Source organism: Hesperophylax consimilis, chromosome 7, assembly GCF_061612785.1.
Source record: "Hesperophylax consimilis isolate HC1 chromosome 7, BYU_Hcon_1.0, whole genome shotgun sequence".
Lineage (NCBI taxonomy): Eukaryota > Metazoa > Arthropoda > Insecta > Trichoptera > Limnephilidae > Hesperophylax > Hesperophylax consimilis.
In genome coordinates, this window is record NC_142842.1 from 30,964,697 (window position 1) to 30,983,848 (window position 19,152).

The following is a 19,152-nucleotide window of genomic DNA, read 5'->3' on the forward strand; positions in this document are numbered from 1 at the left end:
CCGCACTTAAATTTTGGCGGGGGGGGGGGAGAGTGTTTATATCACAGCTGATGGAAAATTTCATGTTCACAAATGAGTCTCGTACTAGAAATTTATAAATGTATAAGAATGGTTTCTCAGATTTTTTTATGTAATCGAGTCCCAAGTTTAATTTTTAATTAGTAAGATAAAAATACATTAAAATGAAATTAAAAGGGGATGTTCGATCGCCTATTTATTTGTGTCTAAACTGCTTTCTAGTAACGTGGGTGCATACGTAAGTACCTGTCAGCCATGTTATATATTTTTTTGGTTTTTTATTATAATTTTCTCCAGTCTCCAGCAGTCCCAACTGCTCCTAACCGTCCGGAGCCAGTGAGCCAGGCATCTCCAATTGGGGTATGTTGTGAGGTTAAAGAAAGTGGGGAGGGGAAGGAGATGGGGAAGAGGAAGGTGGGAGAGTACTTGGCTATTCAGATCTTGTCACCGAATACGGCTAAAGCCATTTCAAGCAACTTTTCAATTCTGAATTGTGGTCCTTCACCAGGGCGATACCAAGAGTATCTTCCACTCTGTTTAAAATTAATCAAATAGAATTTACTTACGCACGCTCGGATTTGAATTCCTGGCCTTTTGACTAGCAAGCCGGAGGTCGTGGGTTCAAATCCCGGCGTCCGTAAGTAAATTTTATTTGATGAATTAGGTCTAGGAATAAGATACCAACTTTCTTAAAAATATATCTGAAACACCGTGAAAGAAAACCAGTCTCGCGTTCTGAAAATATTTTTTTTATAATATCATATTTTTGGTGGTCAGCAGGCCACACCGAAAGAACTCGCGGGCCGAACCAAAAAGCCTTGCGTGCCGTATACAGCCCTCAGGTTACAGGTTCCCTACCCCTGATCCAGATGTTCCAGGCAAAAAACAATGCATATTTTGTAACACAATTTTTATTGCTGCTTCATACAATCATATTATTGTGGTTTAAATCTAGATAAACAATGTTTTTTTTATCAATAAAAAAATGACGTAGTTTATAAAAGTTGAAAATATTATTGAGCAGTAAAAAAAGTAAGTAGGTACCTAACAATTAATGAAACTCAATAAAAAATAATATGCTTTTTGCATTACTGTCTACAACGGTCAACTCCAATATTTATAAAAAATAAATAAGGTTATTTGATATTGATGTGCAACACAAAGTATGCACGAAGTGGCAGTTATTAATTTACTACATGTTACAAAATACAGACGGACTGACCTAGCTAATCAAATAATTGTTTTATAATATTGATAAGTGTCTTAACTGACCAATATTTATAAAAAAACGTTTTAAAATATTCCTTTTGTCTCCGTACGAGTAGCTACCATCGGTTTTCATATTTTTATTGCATACCCAACAGCCATAATATGAGTGCATTTTATCTATGGTTTATTATCAGCAACAGAAAACTGTTTGATCTGTGGGCGGAAACTGTTGACAGTGAATGTCAGATTTTGCGGTAAATATTATTTTAAAAGGTTTTGAATGAAAACAAAATGTTTGTCAATTTTTATTTGATGAGTATCAATCTCTCGCACTGAAATACTTTTACTTACTCTGTTTAATTGATGGTACAAGCACCAATGTCGATATATTCGATCGGCAATGGGAGGAATGACACAAAATAATTTATTCCGTTGGCTGATTTCGTTTCTCCAAATTATTCGCGTTTCGCATAAAAGAATCATCGTTTTGTGTGTTTATTAAATATCTTCTGAAAGATTTCCGTGTAAAAAGTGTAAGAGAATGAGAGTGAGTCATGTTTTCATTTAAAACTCGAGAATAACATTATCATTTATTGTGCAAATAAATTTATGTGTTATCATCTCTCTGCGCCATAAATATCACCTGATAGGATGATAATTAATAAGGAGTATTCAATATTAATCATATTTTCCTCTCATAATCAATTTGTTTCGGAAATATCTATAAATAAGACGACAGCACTTGTTTTTGGAAACATAAACTTGTTAAAAACCATTGATGTATTATATTTAGATGAGACTTGAAGCGAAAAATAGGTTCTGCTTTTCTACCTCCAACTGACCTCCAACTCTCCCAATGCTCTAATGAAAACTACTGAAACTGGTCTACGCGAATCGCTTATCGCATTCTAATAGTGGAACAAGTTTTGACGAAATATTAGTACACACTAGTCCTAATTACTACGCCTCTAATTGTAGCTCTATGTTAAAAACACCCAAAAGTAATGTAGTCTTGTATTAGTGTATGAACACCTAGGAGGCGGGTTTCGGCTTTCTGATTAGTTTGTTTCGCCAACGAGAATGTTTGTATGTAAACCTATGAGACCGCACATAGTGAAGGCAGGTTCAGATTTGTGTACTCGCGTAGTGGCGCCGAAAAGCTTTACCGGAATGAATTCTTAATTCCTACTCGCCGGTGACGGCGGTTAGTGACGCTTATTTTGTTGAGCACGAAGGTAGTGTCAAAATGAGCGACCTGTTAATTGCCGCTGTTTTCAACAAATCCCCAATCTGAGAAACACTGCACACATGTTTTATTTATTAATTTCAAAAAAGGATTCTCCAAAAGTAAAAAATCTTCGTCTGACGAGCTCGACATTTTGTTAAAACTGACATTTTTAACCGTGCAGATGGCGCAGCTTTTACCCGCGTTCTACATGTCCACAACTCGACGCCAACTGCCGCCGACGAACTCAGTTATTGAGCATCGATAATCTGAAAGCCGAAAGCCGCATCCTTTGTATTCGTACATTTAGACAGTTTGTCAGATTACAAATAAATACCACAATTTCTAAGAAATGTGTAGATAAGTATAGAAGTCGTGTCATTATTTCTACGATCCAATAGAAGTTTTACTGATTATAAATAGGTCATGTGAGGTTATAATATGAAGGCATTCCTCGTAGTTATTTCAATGGTTTCACATATTAATCTATATTTTCCAGTGTCATGTTTTCGGATGATTTTAACCATTTTATAAGCTGCGCTACATACTGAAACGGTAAATATACAGTAAATAGGGACACGCTTAATATGCAAATTTTATTTTTAAAACGCATTGTAGTAGTTTGATAATAAGAAAAGTAAGATTTCAGTTTCCGGAAATGAAAATCAATGCATTTTAGTAGTTGTTTTGTTAAAATTAAAATGTATTGTTTACTTGGCTGCCATTTTTATTGGTGTTAAAATTTTAACACTAGTTTTCTTATTTTTTACTCAAAATATTAAACTATGATCCTAAAATAGATTTTTATGTTCTTAGTTTGAATTTAATTTAAAAAAAATATATTAAAAAAAACTAGCATAAAAAAATGTTTTTATATTATATTACGTCGCATTAATTCGTAGACTGCGTAACTCCAAATTTTTCGAAAATACGTTTTTAATGCCATCTGGTGTTAAAATTAGACCCGCATCGACTAGTAAAACTCGAAAATTTAAAAAAAAATTAACCTTTTAGATAAACACAAATTAGGAAACTGCGTAAAATGATGGTGCCATTTTTACTCGGGAATACTTCGTAACTCCTTAATTCAGTATTGGCCGGTGAGCCGTGCACTTGTTGTGTTTTTGACTGAGGAAATTTATTTACGGTGTAATAGTTTTACCGTGAAATTAACTGAGATAAGTTGATTAATCAATTTTGAACATTTTATAACCTTAATTTTAATTGTGAAGTCACGAATAGTGTTTGGTATCTGTAGTCTAAACTGACGTCTTCTGCACCGTGTGACGCTCTGCCGTAGCTCTCTTGTTTTATGTGCCTCTGCGGTTTCGTAAATACCTAATAGGTCATTGTTCTGTGATTATCTCTTCTTCAAGGTCACCATCTCTTTGCAAGTGGATCTCCTCCTGATGCATATCCGGATCCGGTTCTTCACTGTCCTCTTCAAACAAACCCAAAATATTTACGGTGGAACGTGCGGCAATTCCATCTCGTCTCTCCTCAGACACAGTCCGTTCTCTGTCAGGCATCTTCCGCGGGTCAAGCACATGTCTTGGTATGCCATCTACTTCGATGTTGTTGACTGAAGTAAGTCCTGTCACCCTTCCATGCACGATGTGCATCTCCCATCTACTGGTTTAACCGCAAGAAGATCGCCCACTTAGAGCTCAGTCAATACTTCCTCTTCTATATTCACTTGCGCAGAAGGGTGTCTCCACGAGTGTGAAGTGTGAACTATACTAGACAGCGCAATACCTCGATCATCCTGACTTTTTGCAGCCAAAGATTGTACCGAAACACTGCCTGCAGGGGATTGCTTCCACTTCTGGCTGCAGTTCTCTTTATTGTTTGATGATGTCGTTCAACTATACTGTTTCCAGCTGGTCGGTATACCGCGCAAAATCTTTGACGAACTTATCTGTAACACTGTAGGAACAAAATGCAGTACCATTGTCCATGAGAACTACTTTGGGCGGGCCTCTTTCCCGAAACACTTCTTCTAAATGTCTGATAATCGAAGCTGCATTATCTGACTCGATTTCCCGCCACACGGCAAATCTACTTGGACCGCAATCGATAAATGTGGGTAAACATTTCCTACCGAAATGAGTAACATCAACTGCCAAGCGACTCCAGGTTGTCACAACATTAAGATTACCCGCTTCATGGGATGATGGTGGAGGGTCAATTGTCCTGCATTGTACGCAGAAACGCACGCATCTATCGACGTCCTTTCTTCTCGCCTCGGGATCGACCAGCCGGGCAAGATGAAGCGTTCACTTTACTCCAAAGTGATGCTGAGCATGAAGAGTTTCTACGCTTAAAGCACATGTTTGCTCACCAGTTCCACTTTCAAGTCTCTCCCACCTATCTTCACACTCTGAGGAGTCTCTTTCACAACGTTTTCTGTCATGGCTACTCTTTGCCCGGGTCTTGCAAACCCTAGTAAGTACATCAGTTTTATTTCTACAGGACAACAAGGGTGATCGACAATGTCAGATCAAATTCTTCTACAATCTCCTTCATCAACTCCAAGCGTCACTTAACGATCATCTCTGACACGACTACTCCCGGTCAGTGTAGATCTCACCCAGCACAAAACAGTCGCCGAATCAGTAATAATCTCCAGAGTTTGAAGATTTCACTTGAGAGTCAGATTTAATCCCTTAAGGAAGGAAAAGTACCAGCATTTACAAGACTTAAAACAGACATTAGAAAAGGATTACCACTCCTTTAACGATAACCTTCCGCATCATTAAAATGCATCTAAATAGACTGCCTCGACATACACATACATTGTTGTGTTTTATTTTGTAAATGTAAAATTCCTATCTCCCAAATTTTCCGCTAGGTTGTTCATAAAACTGTTCGCAGAAAAGTATGTATCTTTTGTAAAATGCGTATCTCCATTCTCGGTTTTTACGTAAACTTCCTAACTCCGATTTGAAATAGAAAGCCTTAACTTACAAAAGTTTAATTATTGAAAATAAATTTCCAAATATATTATATGTTCGAAACATAAATAAAAAGAATAAGCCGTCTTTCATTTTTTTTCACTACGAGGTTTTTTGTGCCTCCTGTAAAATTTTACATTTGGGAGTTACGCATTCTACGAATTAATGCGACGATTAGCTGTACCCCGCCACGCGTTGCTGTGGCTAAGTCTGTCTGTGCAGATTGAGAAACAATAGCACGTGTTGCTTTTGCGTCCAACAGATGGCGCTGTTTTAAAAAAAAACATATTTTTACCTGTAACATTCATCGATATAAAAACACGCATATTCGAATGCAACATTGTGTCAAAATTTAAAAGCAATCGTGAAGAACTTTCGGAGTTTAAGATTTTAAACAAACCAAGATATACTTTTATATTTGTGGCGTTGAGAGAATAATCCAGATTGTCTCATTAATAGTAAACAACTCGACCTACCTATGTACTTGCGAGTTACTACCAAGAACTAATCGTAAACAACGCGACCTACCTACGACAATACGTTGCGAGTTGGTCTGGCACATTACGCCAACTCGCTAGAAGGTTCTAGCCTATCGCCTATGCGTAATAGCAGCGCCACCGAAAGTTCCAGTAGGACCCAGTCCGAGCGTGTGTCTCCGTTTTACTTGCGATCTCGCCTACCTACTGTCGCCGTCGGCTGTACTGTATAAATAAGCCCGACGCAGCAAGCAGTCAGTCAGTCATCAATCAGCCGTCAGTTAACAAGGCTCAACGAGTGATCATCCGCGCACCTTCATCACGCGAAGGACGATATTCCCGGCTCCCCACGAATCAACTATGCACTCCATCGGGACAACATAGCGCCTTGGCCCCGGCCGCCGTCCCTGGCCAGCGCTACATCGGATCTCAGCGCCCGGTTCCAGCGCTTCTGACCAGCGCTTCATCCATGCACCATGACCACCACGAGGACACGCAGCATCCTCCCTGGTTTACGCACCTCCCGCTCAACCGCCTACAAGGTCCACCGTACCTTCGGCCTTCCCGTCAGCACTGGAGTACCTGAAGACCCACGTTCTTCGCCAGTGCCTGACCGTCATTGAGTCCGGTCACCAGCGTCCGGCGTCGACTCACTGCCCCGCGCTTGACCAGCACATCACCACCTGCATCCAGAGAATACAACATCTGTCCTAAGTCAACTCTCATCACGGCTACCTGACTCATCAATAAACACTGTGACTCTGTGCCTCCTAACCAGATCCCCAAAGTATAAATAGATAGCGTGAAGAAAAGACGTTAAAATACATTATTTTTCATTTCCGGAAACTGAAATACTTACTTCTCCTGATTATCTAACTATATACTACAATGCGTTAAAAATAAAATGTGCATATTAAGTTCGTAAGTTTGTATATTTACCAAAAAAACCATTGCCAATATCTTATGCATGTTTCCTTTTGTTTTTTTACCATATTTATGATATTATTCTCCTTTTCAGATGCCAGATCTAGTAGATAGCATACCAAAGAAAATTACCAATTATATATAAGAATTTCCAGTAAATGTTCCTAGTATGAAATATAATAAATTAGTCATTATGTCGAGGAAAAGAATAAAAAACATATTCACCATTATATTACTTATAGCATTAGTGAAAATATTTGGACTTCACACGCTTTTATTTGAGAAAGACATTGACGTAGAGTTTGACTATCCTCTGAGTGAAAATATTTACCCGTACGTAGAACAAATGAGAAATAGTGACAAACCGAGTATGCCTCCTATCAACGTGTATAACTATTCGTTTCTTTCATCATGCGAGGATAAATGCAAATCAGATTCAGAGATAAGATTAGTAATAATAGTCAAATCAGCAATGCACAACTTCCTTCGAAGATCAGCCATAAGGAAAACGTGGGGATTTGAAAATAGATTTTCCGATGTCTTAATTAAAAAGGTGTTTGTTTTGGGGGTGGACGGTGGTGCTGATAAATCTCTGCAAGAAGCCATAGATGCAGAATCCAAGAAGCACAATGACATTGTCCAAGCAAACTTCCAAGACTCCTACTTCAACAACACAATCAAAACCATGATGGGATTCACGTGGGCCATGAGATTCTGCCCGTCAGCCAAATTCTACATGTTCTCTGATGACGATATGTACGTCTCTGTTAAGAATGTTTTGAGGTTCATAAGGAACCCGTCACATTATCCAGAGTACGTCGAGGAAGCCCTCGCCGCCAGGAGGAAACTCAGTCCTAGTAAAAGTCAGCCAAAGGTGTTAGGCAAATCCTTAAACGACGGTAAAAACTTCCTGGTATCTGCTGATCGGGAAAACAATAAGTTAGCAAGAGTTAAACGACAAGCTAACTTCAATTATGACCTTCCAGATGACGCAATACTGTACGCAGGTAAGGTCATTACCAAATAATCTATCTTTTATCCATATAAATAAAAATGTTTGTTTGATCTAAATCTTACATGTCCGCTAGATCTTCACCGATTGCTTTAAAATTTTTACACAATGTTGCATTCAAATATGCGTGTGTTTTCATATATGTATATATTATATAGAAGTCACCTGTGACAGATAAAATAATGTTTTTTTTTAAAAACAGCACCATCTGTTAGGCAAACATGCTTTTCTTTAAATAGCACAATCTGTTGAACGTTAAAGCAACACGCGCTATTGTTTCTCTATCTGCACAGACAAACTGAGCCACAGCAACGCGTGGCGGGGTACAGCTAGTGTGTTTATATAATGATGATAATAGTATATAATCTACCTTAAGTAGTTTCCCCAGAATAGCTAGTGTAGCCAACCCAAAATACCAATATTCAGAGAGTAATGATTTTTTTAATAGTATCTGCTGAGATGCTGGCGAACGAGAGATTAATAATTCATGTTATACTTTTTATTGGGCTTGAGAATTAAGTACTTATTAGTAACTTTATTTGTATTTTTGTTACTGTTCATGTGTATAGGAAATGGACGCCGCATGTTATAAAAAAAAATAAAATGTGCATACATGTGCAGCAAAACAGTGCAGTTTTGAAGGGCTATTAACCACTTATACTCGTTTTATTTTAACAAAAATGAAACTAAAAACATAAGGTTATTTTATTTTTTATAAAGAGTTAACATAATTTAAAATTGACCAGTTCAAAAAAAAAAAAAAAACAGAAGCAATAAAAAATGTAAAAAAAAATAACCATATTCAAAAAAATAAAACAAGACTGACTATTATAAAAAATAAAAACAATAAAAAAATCTGGCGAGCGCAGTTCGTTTGTTTAAACAAGTCAAAAGACGCGAGCAGTGTTCGGGTTGTCGCGGTACAATACACGCGCCGTCCGCGAACACCCCTCGTTCAAAAGCATTAATTGGTTAATAAAACCGGTGCAACTTACAGAAATGGGGTTTATTTTATTTTATTCGGTACATCGTGCCGTTTTACAATAAAGTCCTATGGATAACATCAGAAAGAAGAAGGCCCCCAGCAGCGTGCTGCATTTTGGTTCATCTCGCCGGGTATAGAAGCAATTTCCTCCGAATTCGATCCTTCCAAGGTGTGAGCTGATGTTTAAGATCATTTTCCTTCAGGTAGCCCCACAGGAAGAAGTCGCAAATACTCAGATCAGGTGAGTGCGCGGGCCACGCCATGTCAACCCTTAGAAAGACGAGGCGCGGAACATCGGTCGCAAATTATCATTGAAACTCGAGCAGTGTAGGCCAAAGCACCGTCCTGTTGAAACCAGATGTCTCCCAGATCTGTTTCCTTCGTTAGTTCTTCCAATTGAGGTTCAAAAAAAATTTACAACATGGAAACAACGTCACTACTGAAAAAAGTTGACCTCGCATGAATCGGGTTCAACATTTCTTGGGAGCGATTCATGCGGTTTTCATAGTCAGGAGGCTTCAACTCTTGGACAATTATAATCTTGTAGGGGTGGAATGATAAGTCTTGATGCAAAATCCTCCTTAGTGAGCGGTCAGTAATGCCCAATGCAATTGCATGCTTCCAGGCAGAGCGCCTTGGCGACCGTTCGATAGCTTCTCTCACTCAATAAAGTTTCTTACCGTTTTGGGTTTTCCTAAACCCTAGGTCTTAGTGTGGAACCAGTTTCTTCACATGTACGCACCCGACTCGCAATTAATTTACGGTGAGGGACGGTATCACGACTTGCAAGATTGTAGTGCAGCCGGAAGGCCAGCTGGGTGGCGACGAAAGAACTATCATATTCAAGAAACATGCTGACGGCGAAGCCCCAGTGTTGTTCGGACCAAACCATGGTAATGACTGAAAACGGAACGACCCTCCTGACACATTGAGACCCCTCCCAGGTTCCTACTCACACCACACGGGATTTACCGGCCCTTAAAAAGTGCACTGTCTGTCAAAACAGGGTGCAGCAAATGCACCCTGTGATATATCATTGAGTATCGATGATTAATTTACTAGTACATTGATTTTGAGCCCCTATCACTGGTCCGTGGAGTTTCCAGTTGTTTTTATTTTATTATTTATGATTGCAGGTTTTGTGTTCAAGTCTTCCCCGCACCGTCACCTGACCAGCAAGTGGTACATCTCCCTGGAGGAGTATCCATGGAACCGCTGGCCCCCGTATGTGTCTGCCGGGGCCTACATCCTGTCCCAAGAAGCCCTCATCTCCATTTATTACGCTAGCCACTTTGTAAAACATTTTAGGTTAGTATTTATTACATAATGTCAAAAACATGTTCAAAATTTTATGTAGGTATGTAAAATTTAATGGATGATCATTTTTGAGATTCTACAGCTACGGAATGTTTCATCAGGTTTTGTGTTTCCTTGTTCCTACAACATAGATCTCTCAAAGTCCGGGTTCACTCCTATTAAGAAGACCGCCTACACAGCATCCCAAAATATGATGCAGCCTCTGACGGAAACCTGAGAACATCCTGTGCAAAGGCCATCGTCTGATTGACAATCTGTTGTTAACAGACCGATTGCCATTTATAATGCACAGATGCAAATAAGTAGGCGTACTGAGTCTGTTCTACCGGTATTTCAATGTAGCTTTCTCAACAGAGCTAGCAGCATTGATCCCCTGTGCACCGGTACACGTATGCGAAACTCGACAGACACGAGCGGAATACTGTTCACACTTGATGTTGGCTTCATTAGAACGGATCATGTCTTCCTGAACCTGAACCTGTTTTCCTCCTTCGTATGATCCGGGCTTCTTCAAGACCCGCATTAATATATCCCTTTTTAAAGCCCTCTACGTGTTTCGGCGTTTGTACAAATATGTACTGAACTCACTATAGGGGGCTGAGCTCAATTGTTACGCAGTCAATTTCAGGGAGTGAGGCGGAAGCGAAGTGAATTAAGTCAATTGCAGAGAAGAATTGAATTCTAGATCTGAATTGATACATAAATTTACTACTAGGCAAAGCTGATTTTAAACTGGGAAGGAACTAAATTTACTACTAAATAAAACACTGTTAACACTTGGAGACTTGGTTTTTCAGCTGAACTGTTTCTTCTTCAGAGGTGTTGAACTGACTTTGGCATCAAATCTGGCTCTATATTTATAGGACCAACTCGGGTCGGGCGTTTATTGATGTGAAACTCCCTGTTCATTGAAGGTGTGTTTAGTTAGCTATTTATCCTGTCTGCTAAGTCCTGTAAAGAGTTTTGTAAAAATTCGATGCAATACTTCTCACCAAATCAGTTCAACTTACCTAAACCTTCACCTTACATATTTTTTTATTTATTTCACAATAAAATATACAGTTATACATATATGAGCTCTGATTCTCAACATTTTCAGAATAAACATTTTTTTTAAAGAGCAGAAAATACAGGTGTCAGTTTTCCAGTTATTATTTTAGCGTGTATCCATTTTTTAGTGCTGATATTTATTTTCTGGTTATAATTTATTTTCCCGTAATTTAGTTCGACGGTATCGGAAATGGTCATTTTGAAATCACAATTATGCTCCTTTTGAGATTATAGCTTAAATTTGTTGTTGGCTGTAGGTTTTGGTCCAGTAGAAGTTCGTATTTCATCCAGCGGGTAGTGGTGGGGGAAAGGCGTAAATATTACAACAGTCCCTTGTAGGAGTCATTTGCTCTTCTGGCTGCTCCGGGTGAAGAGATAGATGTTTATTTAGACGTGATTCAGAATCTGTTATTATAACAGTACGCAAATATCCTTTACCAATGACATTGAATAAATATAATTTACATTTTGGCAGCACGGTATCTCAAGGTTTAGGGGTCTGTGTTGTAACTAAGCCCTGTCAAATTTCACATAAATATATTTAATTTTATTTTTAAAATGTCATCATAATATCCCCACAATATTCATGAAAGAATGTATCAAAGTAATTGCTCTTCCATTAACCAAACTTTTTAATCTCTCTTTATCTAGTGGAATTTTTCCTGACAAGAGGAAAATGAGTTATTTGACTCCAATTTCAAAAAGGGTGACAAAAGTGATGTTTGTAATTACAGACCAATATGTATTCAAGCCACCATGCCTAAACTCTTTGAAAGCCTTATACTGGATAAACTAATAACGCAAATAAAACCCGTAATATCACCTCACCAGTTTGGATTGATGTCAGACAGAAGTACTCTTTCCAATTTAATTGTCTATGAAAATTTTATAACTAATGCCTTTCAAGAAAAAAAAACAAGTGGACTCTGTTTATACTGATTTTAGAAAAGCCTTTGATACATTTTCCCATAATATTCGTATTTGGAAATTAGAAAAGCTTGGTATACGGGGCAACATAATTAACCTGGTTTAAGAGCTGTCTTACTGGTAGACAACAAATTCTTCAAATAAAATCCTCCCAATCAGAAAAAATAATGCAACAAGCGGAGTCCCACAGGGTTCACACCTTGGTCCAATCTTGTTTATAAATGATATTACAAAAATATTTCCTGATGTATTTATCTTACTTTTTGCTGATGACCTCAAAATATTTATCATTGTAATCTTCAAGATAATATCAACACATTGTTAATTTGGTGCAATGAATACAGACTTTACTTAAATATCTCAAATTTTCGGATTATTTTGAGTAAAAAAATCCAGTGATCTTACTTACAATATTGATAACAATGCTCTTAGAGACATTAACACAAATTCAAGACTTCATCACTTTTCAATCATCTCTTTCTATTGTTAACCACATAACGGAAATCTCTAACTAGGGCTTTCAAATGTTGGGATTTATAACTGGGTTAACTAGAAATTTCTACAATATTAAGTGCATTGAATCTGGATTTATTTCTGTGCAGTAAATCTGGTACTAAAAAGGGCGTTAATAAAGTAATAAATTAATAATTTTGTGCACTTCCGATATAAGTTCTAATTCCTACTTTAACCCGCCTCACGACCCTATCCGACCGGGTGGTGATATAGTTCACCTGTCTTTACACTGTGCAGATTGCGCTCTTTTGAGATTGTAACATAAAAATATGGCTAAAGCAGAATATGATGGTTAGGTAAGGTTTGTCATTTGTTTCTTCTTTTTCTTCAATGTTTTGTTTTGTCACGGAACCATTGACTACCTGCAAGGTTAATATTGTATGTGATAGTTCGCTTACGATAAACAATGCGAACAATTGAATAACTGAATGTTTTGTCCATTTCAGATTCGACGACATATATTTAGGAATAATAGCCAAGAAGATGGCCATGGAGCCCTTCCACTGCAAGGAGGTGTACTTCTACAAGAAGGACTACAACCTGCACAACTACCGCTACGTGGTCGCCTCGCACGGATATGACAACACGGAGGAGCTGCTCTCCGTGTGGAATGAGCAGAAGGCTGCCGGAAACGCTTAAATTCTAGTCCTAGTATTATCCTTAATTACATTATCAACTACGTGTTATTGAAACCTTCTTATATGGTTCCCACATAAGAAGTTTTCATGCTGAAGAAATTTTTTTTCGTTCCCTTGAAGACTGATCTACAGAAATGACCACATAATATCGCTACTGAAACGCCACCAATCATTGTTCAATTCTCGAAATGTCAAACTAGAATGCGTTCATAACCTCACTCATTTTTATATCCTGTCATTCTTTGTCGATTGTTTTGTTTCTAGCGCTGATCTAAGAAACATGAACTGGCTAAGAACTACCTTGTCCGGCTGGTCGCGGTCGCGGGAGACACGGACGAGTTTCCAAAATGTCAGCAACGTGTGTCTGTGTACAAACCTCCGTACAAATGTATGGCTGTATTTGTCAAAATACTTCAATCGTTGAGGATCGAAAACACTTGCGTATCGCTGTGGCAGAAGGGCCCAAGAAGTTTTTTTTTTGTCCCTTGGAAAACCTTATAAAAGAGTTTCACTTTTCGTGGTTAACTATGTGTTATCGAAACCTACCTTATCATGTTTTGCTGCGAGTTTGCCACACCACCTAAAGTCAATCAAATGTTCAAATTCCAAATGAATATTTGCCTACTTATGTTTTTAGTCTATTAAAACTTGTTGATAGTATAACAAATAATATTGAAACAATATTAATGATAAATAATAATAATAATAGGTATTATAAAGTACTTTTGAAGGTGTCTTTACAGCATAATAAAATAGCAGTTTTAATACAATGGAACCCACATAAACTTCCCGTGTAAAAAAGTTTTCGTGATTAAAAAAAATTATTTTTCAGAACCTTGAAAATTTTAATTAGAAAATGGCCTATTTATCACACATATGAAGAAACCTCGGTTTACAACCATCATTCGTTACGGAAATGTGCATGAAGTTTGTGCAAAGTAAAATAATTGCTGTTTTCATTTTAAAATATGTTTTTTGAGATGGTTAAACCCTTCCGTTCCTTACAAAGAAAATACTTGCGTTGCGAGACGAATAAATTAGTATAAAAACTTTTTGTAATACTTTATTTCTATTGTGAGCTATTATCCGTCCTTCGATATAGTTTTAGACATGAATTAGTCAATGAAATGATTGTACATAATAGTCAAACTATTTTGCAGAAATGCAAATATGTTAAGTTTGCGAAAATATTATGTTAAATAATTCTGCATGATTTTTATTACCAAATATTTGTCCATTCTACTAAATTTATTATGTATATAAGTTCAAATCTACATATATATTATGTATCTATGAAAGCCATAACAAAAACGTAAAAGAATTTTATTCTTATAGTCGTTAGTTTTACAACCAGAGGAGTGTTGCCTCATTGCTCTGTAAAGTGATCATTTATGTTTTTGCACAAATAAAATGTCTGTCTTAAAATTAATAAGTTTCAGATAATTAAACCCTCTAACCCTCTGCCCTCCAACCAATACAATGAAACCTTCTTATAAGGTTCCACAAATTTTGTTTTTCCAGCCATTTTAGCGACCTTTTGACTTTTTGGCTTTGAGATTTTAGAATAAAGCTCAAAGTTTTAAGTAAAAGCCTATCTCACTAGATGGCGTCGAGACATATGATATCTTAATTTATTGGTGAAATATTTTTTGACTTGTCAAATATTATTATTTTTTAATGATTAACTAACGTTTATAAGACAAGGTTTTATGCAGTATAGTGAGAAATGTAAAAAAGTAAAAAAGAAATGTAGAAAAGTGAGAAATTCAGTACTAACAAAGCCTTTCCTACAAAAATAAAGTTGGTTGTTTACAGGTGAAAAAATATAATAAACTGTAATTGTTGATTGAGGTACTAGTACATATTGAATCATTTGGCGGGTTGGAAATAAGCCAACATAGCTCAGTGGATACAGAGCACCTGACCGGACATCAGAAGGCACGGGTTCAATTCCCGTTGGCGGCATTTATTTTTACTCGGGAGATGTTTTCAATTTGTATTAGTATTTCGGATGACTAATTATTGCTTATAATTATTGGTTATCCTTTATGCAATGCATAAAACCTTGTCTTATAAACGTTAGTTTATCATTAAAAAATAACATAAGTTTATGTTTTTGTTGCCATTTTTTGATACCGTTAGAATATTTTGTGCATAAAGAGTAAGAAAAACCTAAATGAAGACACGATAACGATACATGCATTATTGGATGTAGCAGTAGTAGTAGTGATGAGGAAGGTGATTCGATTTGACATTCGGGAAGTAAGCGTCGACAAATATTGAGTACTAGTTCTGAAAACAGTGATAGTGACTTTATGACAGATGGGCCTAATGATAGTGAATCGGAAAATTAAGTTAATTGATTACTCTTTCTTGTTTTTATTTTATCTTTTTATTTGAATATTTTTTAGATGTTTGGGGTTGAAGTAAGGAAACAAATGAAAGAAAGATGTGTGTGGTATCCTAGCAGCGGTTTTATTGAGATAGTCGAATTACACAGTCCAAATAGAGTAGCCAGAGTAGTCACAGTTATTGCTGACGACGAACAACGATGTCGTCATAGTAGTTGATGTGCATCACGATGGGATGCATGTAGGTCACATCACGGTGGGATATGTATCCATGGTCCATGATCACGGCGATGAAGTCGGTGTCTCGATACCGCGTCGGTAGAAACCAGACTTGCAGGTGGTGTTCATTACTCGTGAACTGATACTACAATATGAAATAAGCCAAAGGACGGGGGGCGGAGCGGCCGCCCGTCGTTAGTTGCAGCTTGAACGAGGCTGATCGGCTGTGTGTTGATGTACTACGATGGTATTTATATAGTATTATTCTAGTAGCTGCCACTACAGATGTATAGCCATTTAACTAAATTTTTCCTATGGCATACTAGGTAATCGGCTAGTTACTACTGTGCATTATAATTTCTTGCATTTTTAATAAAACTACCCATCAATCTGAGCTGCGTTTCCTTTTTACATTTTTTTGTTGACATGAGGTCAGCACATGGCGAAACTATGATCCTGGTGAGACCTTTCATGGAATGTTTACTACGGGCGTGAAGATATATTTCATCGCTGCGATGTTTACTATGGGCGTGTCGACATATTTAATCTCTCTCAATTGCAAGAGCTTTTAGGCGCTTTGGATATTCCAGCAATGTCACAAATTACTTTTCAAAAATTTCATAAAAATATATCTAAGCAATGGGAAGATACTTCTGTAGATGTAATGACGGATGCTGCCGCTGAAGAGCGTGATGCAGCTTTTGAGGAAGGACATTTAGATCAAAACGGTGTTCCAATGATCTATGTCATTGCAGACGGTTGTTGGGGAAAACGGTCATACTGGTCAAACTATTCTTCGTTATCTGGTGCTGCTGCAATTGTTGGCAGGAAAATGGGTAAAGTCCTATTTATGGCGGTTCGCAATAAATTTTGCTCGATTTATTCTTTTGAATAAAGAAAAAAAAAACTGTCTCAGACCACGTATGTTACAAAAATTATTCGGGGTCTTCTTCAGGCATGGAAACTGACATCATACTCAAAGGATTTAAGCGTTCATTTTCTATGGACAATCTATTGTTTGCTAGAATAATTTCAGACGGTGATTCGAGTACTTACTCTAAAATTCTTGCTGCTCGACCTTACACCGATTATACCGTCGAGAAGGTTGAATGCAGGAATCATTTTCTAAGGAATTATTGCAACAAATTACGAGCCTTGACAATTGACACTAAATATCCTAAAAAGTTACGAAATTTTATTACCGTGGAACGAATAATGTCCCTTAGAACTGCTGTTACTTCGGCTATTAAGTATAATAAAAATCAGCCAATTGCATTATCTGAAAAAATTAATAACCTCTTTTCTGACATTATCAACTCTACAAGTCATGTATTTGGTGATCACGCTAAGTGCAAAACTTATTTTTGTTCGGGACCAAAGCCAGACGGTAAAAATATTGTGTCGGACTTAAAATGTAATCCAATTTGGGTACGACTATGTTTGATCAACAACTCTTTCGCTTCTCACTCTCGAAGTTTAATTCATGACGTTGATAGCAATGTTGTTGAAAGATATAATAACATAGTGGCTAAATTTATAGGCGGAAAACGTATAAATTATTCCTGTAGACAGTCCTATCAAGCCCGCTGCCATGCTGCGGTTGTATCATTTAACACTCGCAGGCCAATAAGCACATTGCAAAAAAAAATCTTGGGTAGGAGTTCCAAATCTAATGTTATTAGTAAGATTGAAGAGAAACGTTACAAAAAAACGCAATATAATTTGAATTTTTAGAAAAAAGAATAGGTCTCAGCATACTGACCCTAAAAAAGGCAACAAAGAATATGGCAATGCAAGTGCACAAGTAGATATGGAACTGGATGAATTGGAAAAAGGGAAAAAACTAATTTTAAGTTTGTTGGTCGAAAAACAACAGGTAAGGAATCAAATTCAAGAACTTACTGTTCTTCAAGGAGATTCTAACGCATGATGTTGACGGCGTCATATTTTAGGAGAGTTATAAAAAAAAAAGAGAGTACGAGTTGAGGCCCTCTTGTTAGTAGTTTGATTATTGCAAACAACATGTCCCATGTAACTAGTATCAGTCATGGGATCCGGAATGAAAAACTTGCCTTAGCCGAATTGAGCATGCAAGTAGGTATTCAAATAAAGCCTTGTGGTCTTTTTATCGATAGCAATATACCATTTTTAGGGGCTAGCCGGACGGAATAACAGACGATATGGTGGTTGAAGTAAAGTGCCCCATTACAGCCTTCAAACTCGGACTAGAAGAGGCGATTAAAAGAAAGAAGGTCACTTTTTGGAAGGACGGTAGCGTCAATAGAGCCCATGTATGGTACTACCAGATTCAAGGCCAATTACGGGTAACTGGAAAGAGTATATGTCTTTTTGGCGTGTGGTCAGGAAGTAATGTGCCATTGAAATTGGAAAACATTAAAAAAGATGATATATTTTGGACAGACCAAATGGAAGATAAATTAGTTCGTTTCTATATGGAGTGTGTTTTATCAGAAATTGTAGATTCTAGATTCAAAAGAAATATGCCCATTAGAGAATCAGATCATATCATACAAGCTCAAGAACGGAGAACATTAAAAACTAAATTAATTAAACGTAAACTCGACTTCGATGAGCAATCTAGTGCGGAAATTTTAATTCCGGAGTCCATAAAGTCAACGAAATCAACATCTGCTATCGCATCAACTGCTGCTGTCGCGTCGATTTCTGCTGATGCGTCAAATTTTTCAACGTTATCCTCCTTGTAGTGTAATGTACTCTTTTTTCTTTAAATTTGAATAAAGCATTTATTTATCGTTTAGTAGAGTTTCATAATACTGAAAACATTAAAGTTGTTAAAAATTCCTGTTGATGGAGTTCTTATGCGCACTTTCAGTGTTATTTTTATTTAATTTTTTTATTGCGATTCTAAATGTTGAGGCATGCATTAATGCATGCATGATGAAACTATATGTTTATACGTGAAACTAACGTAATAACACTACCTGTGTGTAACTAGTTTTGTAATGCAATTTCGGCTTTAATGTCTATATTTAATGCAAAATTTTCTTTACAATTTCTTTGGAATCGGACCTAAGATTTGTTGGATCAAATTTATGAACTTATTCCATGTATCATTTATATGCACTCGTATTATCAATATTTTGAAGTTTTATCCAATCAGTACACTTTATTTGATCGAGGGGTTGATGGCCTTACGGTTTGTTTCAGATTTTTCTATTATCGGTGGCGTATTTTAACCCGTCTGAAATTAGAAATTTCTTAACATTACCATTCAAGAAACTTTGGAGTGTATTTTTTTAGATTGTTGCGAATTTTACAATCATTCCGACAAAATAGTTATTTTATATCTTTT

General features: G+C 37.0%; 1 protein-coding gene across 1 annotated transcript; it reads left to right on the top strand.

The window, feature by feature from the left end:
- Positions 1-1,445: 1,445 nt before the first annotated feature.
- On the top strand, positions 1,446-17,834 carry brn (beta-1,3-galactosyltransferase brn). Its single transcript, XM_089633422.1, has 4 exons — positions 1,446-1,481; positions 6,901-7,813; positions 9,940-10,111; positions 13,057-17,834. The coding sequence occupies exons 2-4, from the start codon at positions 6,976-6,978 to the stop codon at positions 13,247-13,249; spliced, it is 1,203 nt and encodes a 400-aa protein (XP_089489548.1). The 5' UTR covers positions 1,446-1,481; positions 6,901-6,975; the 3' UTR covers positions 13,250-17,834.
- Positions 17,835-19,152: the final 1,318 nt, after the last annotated feature.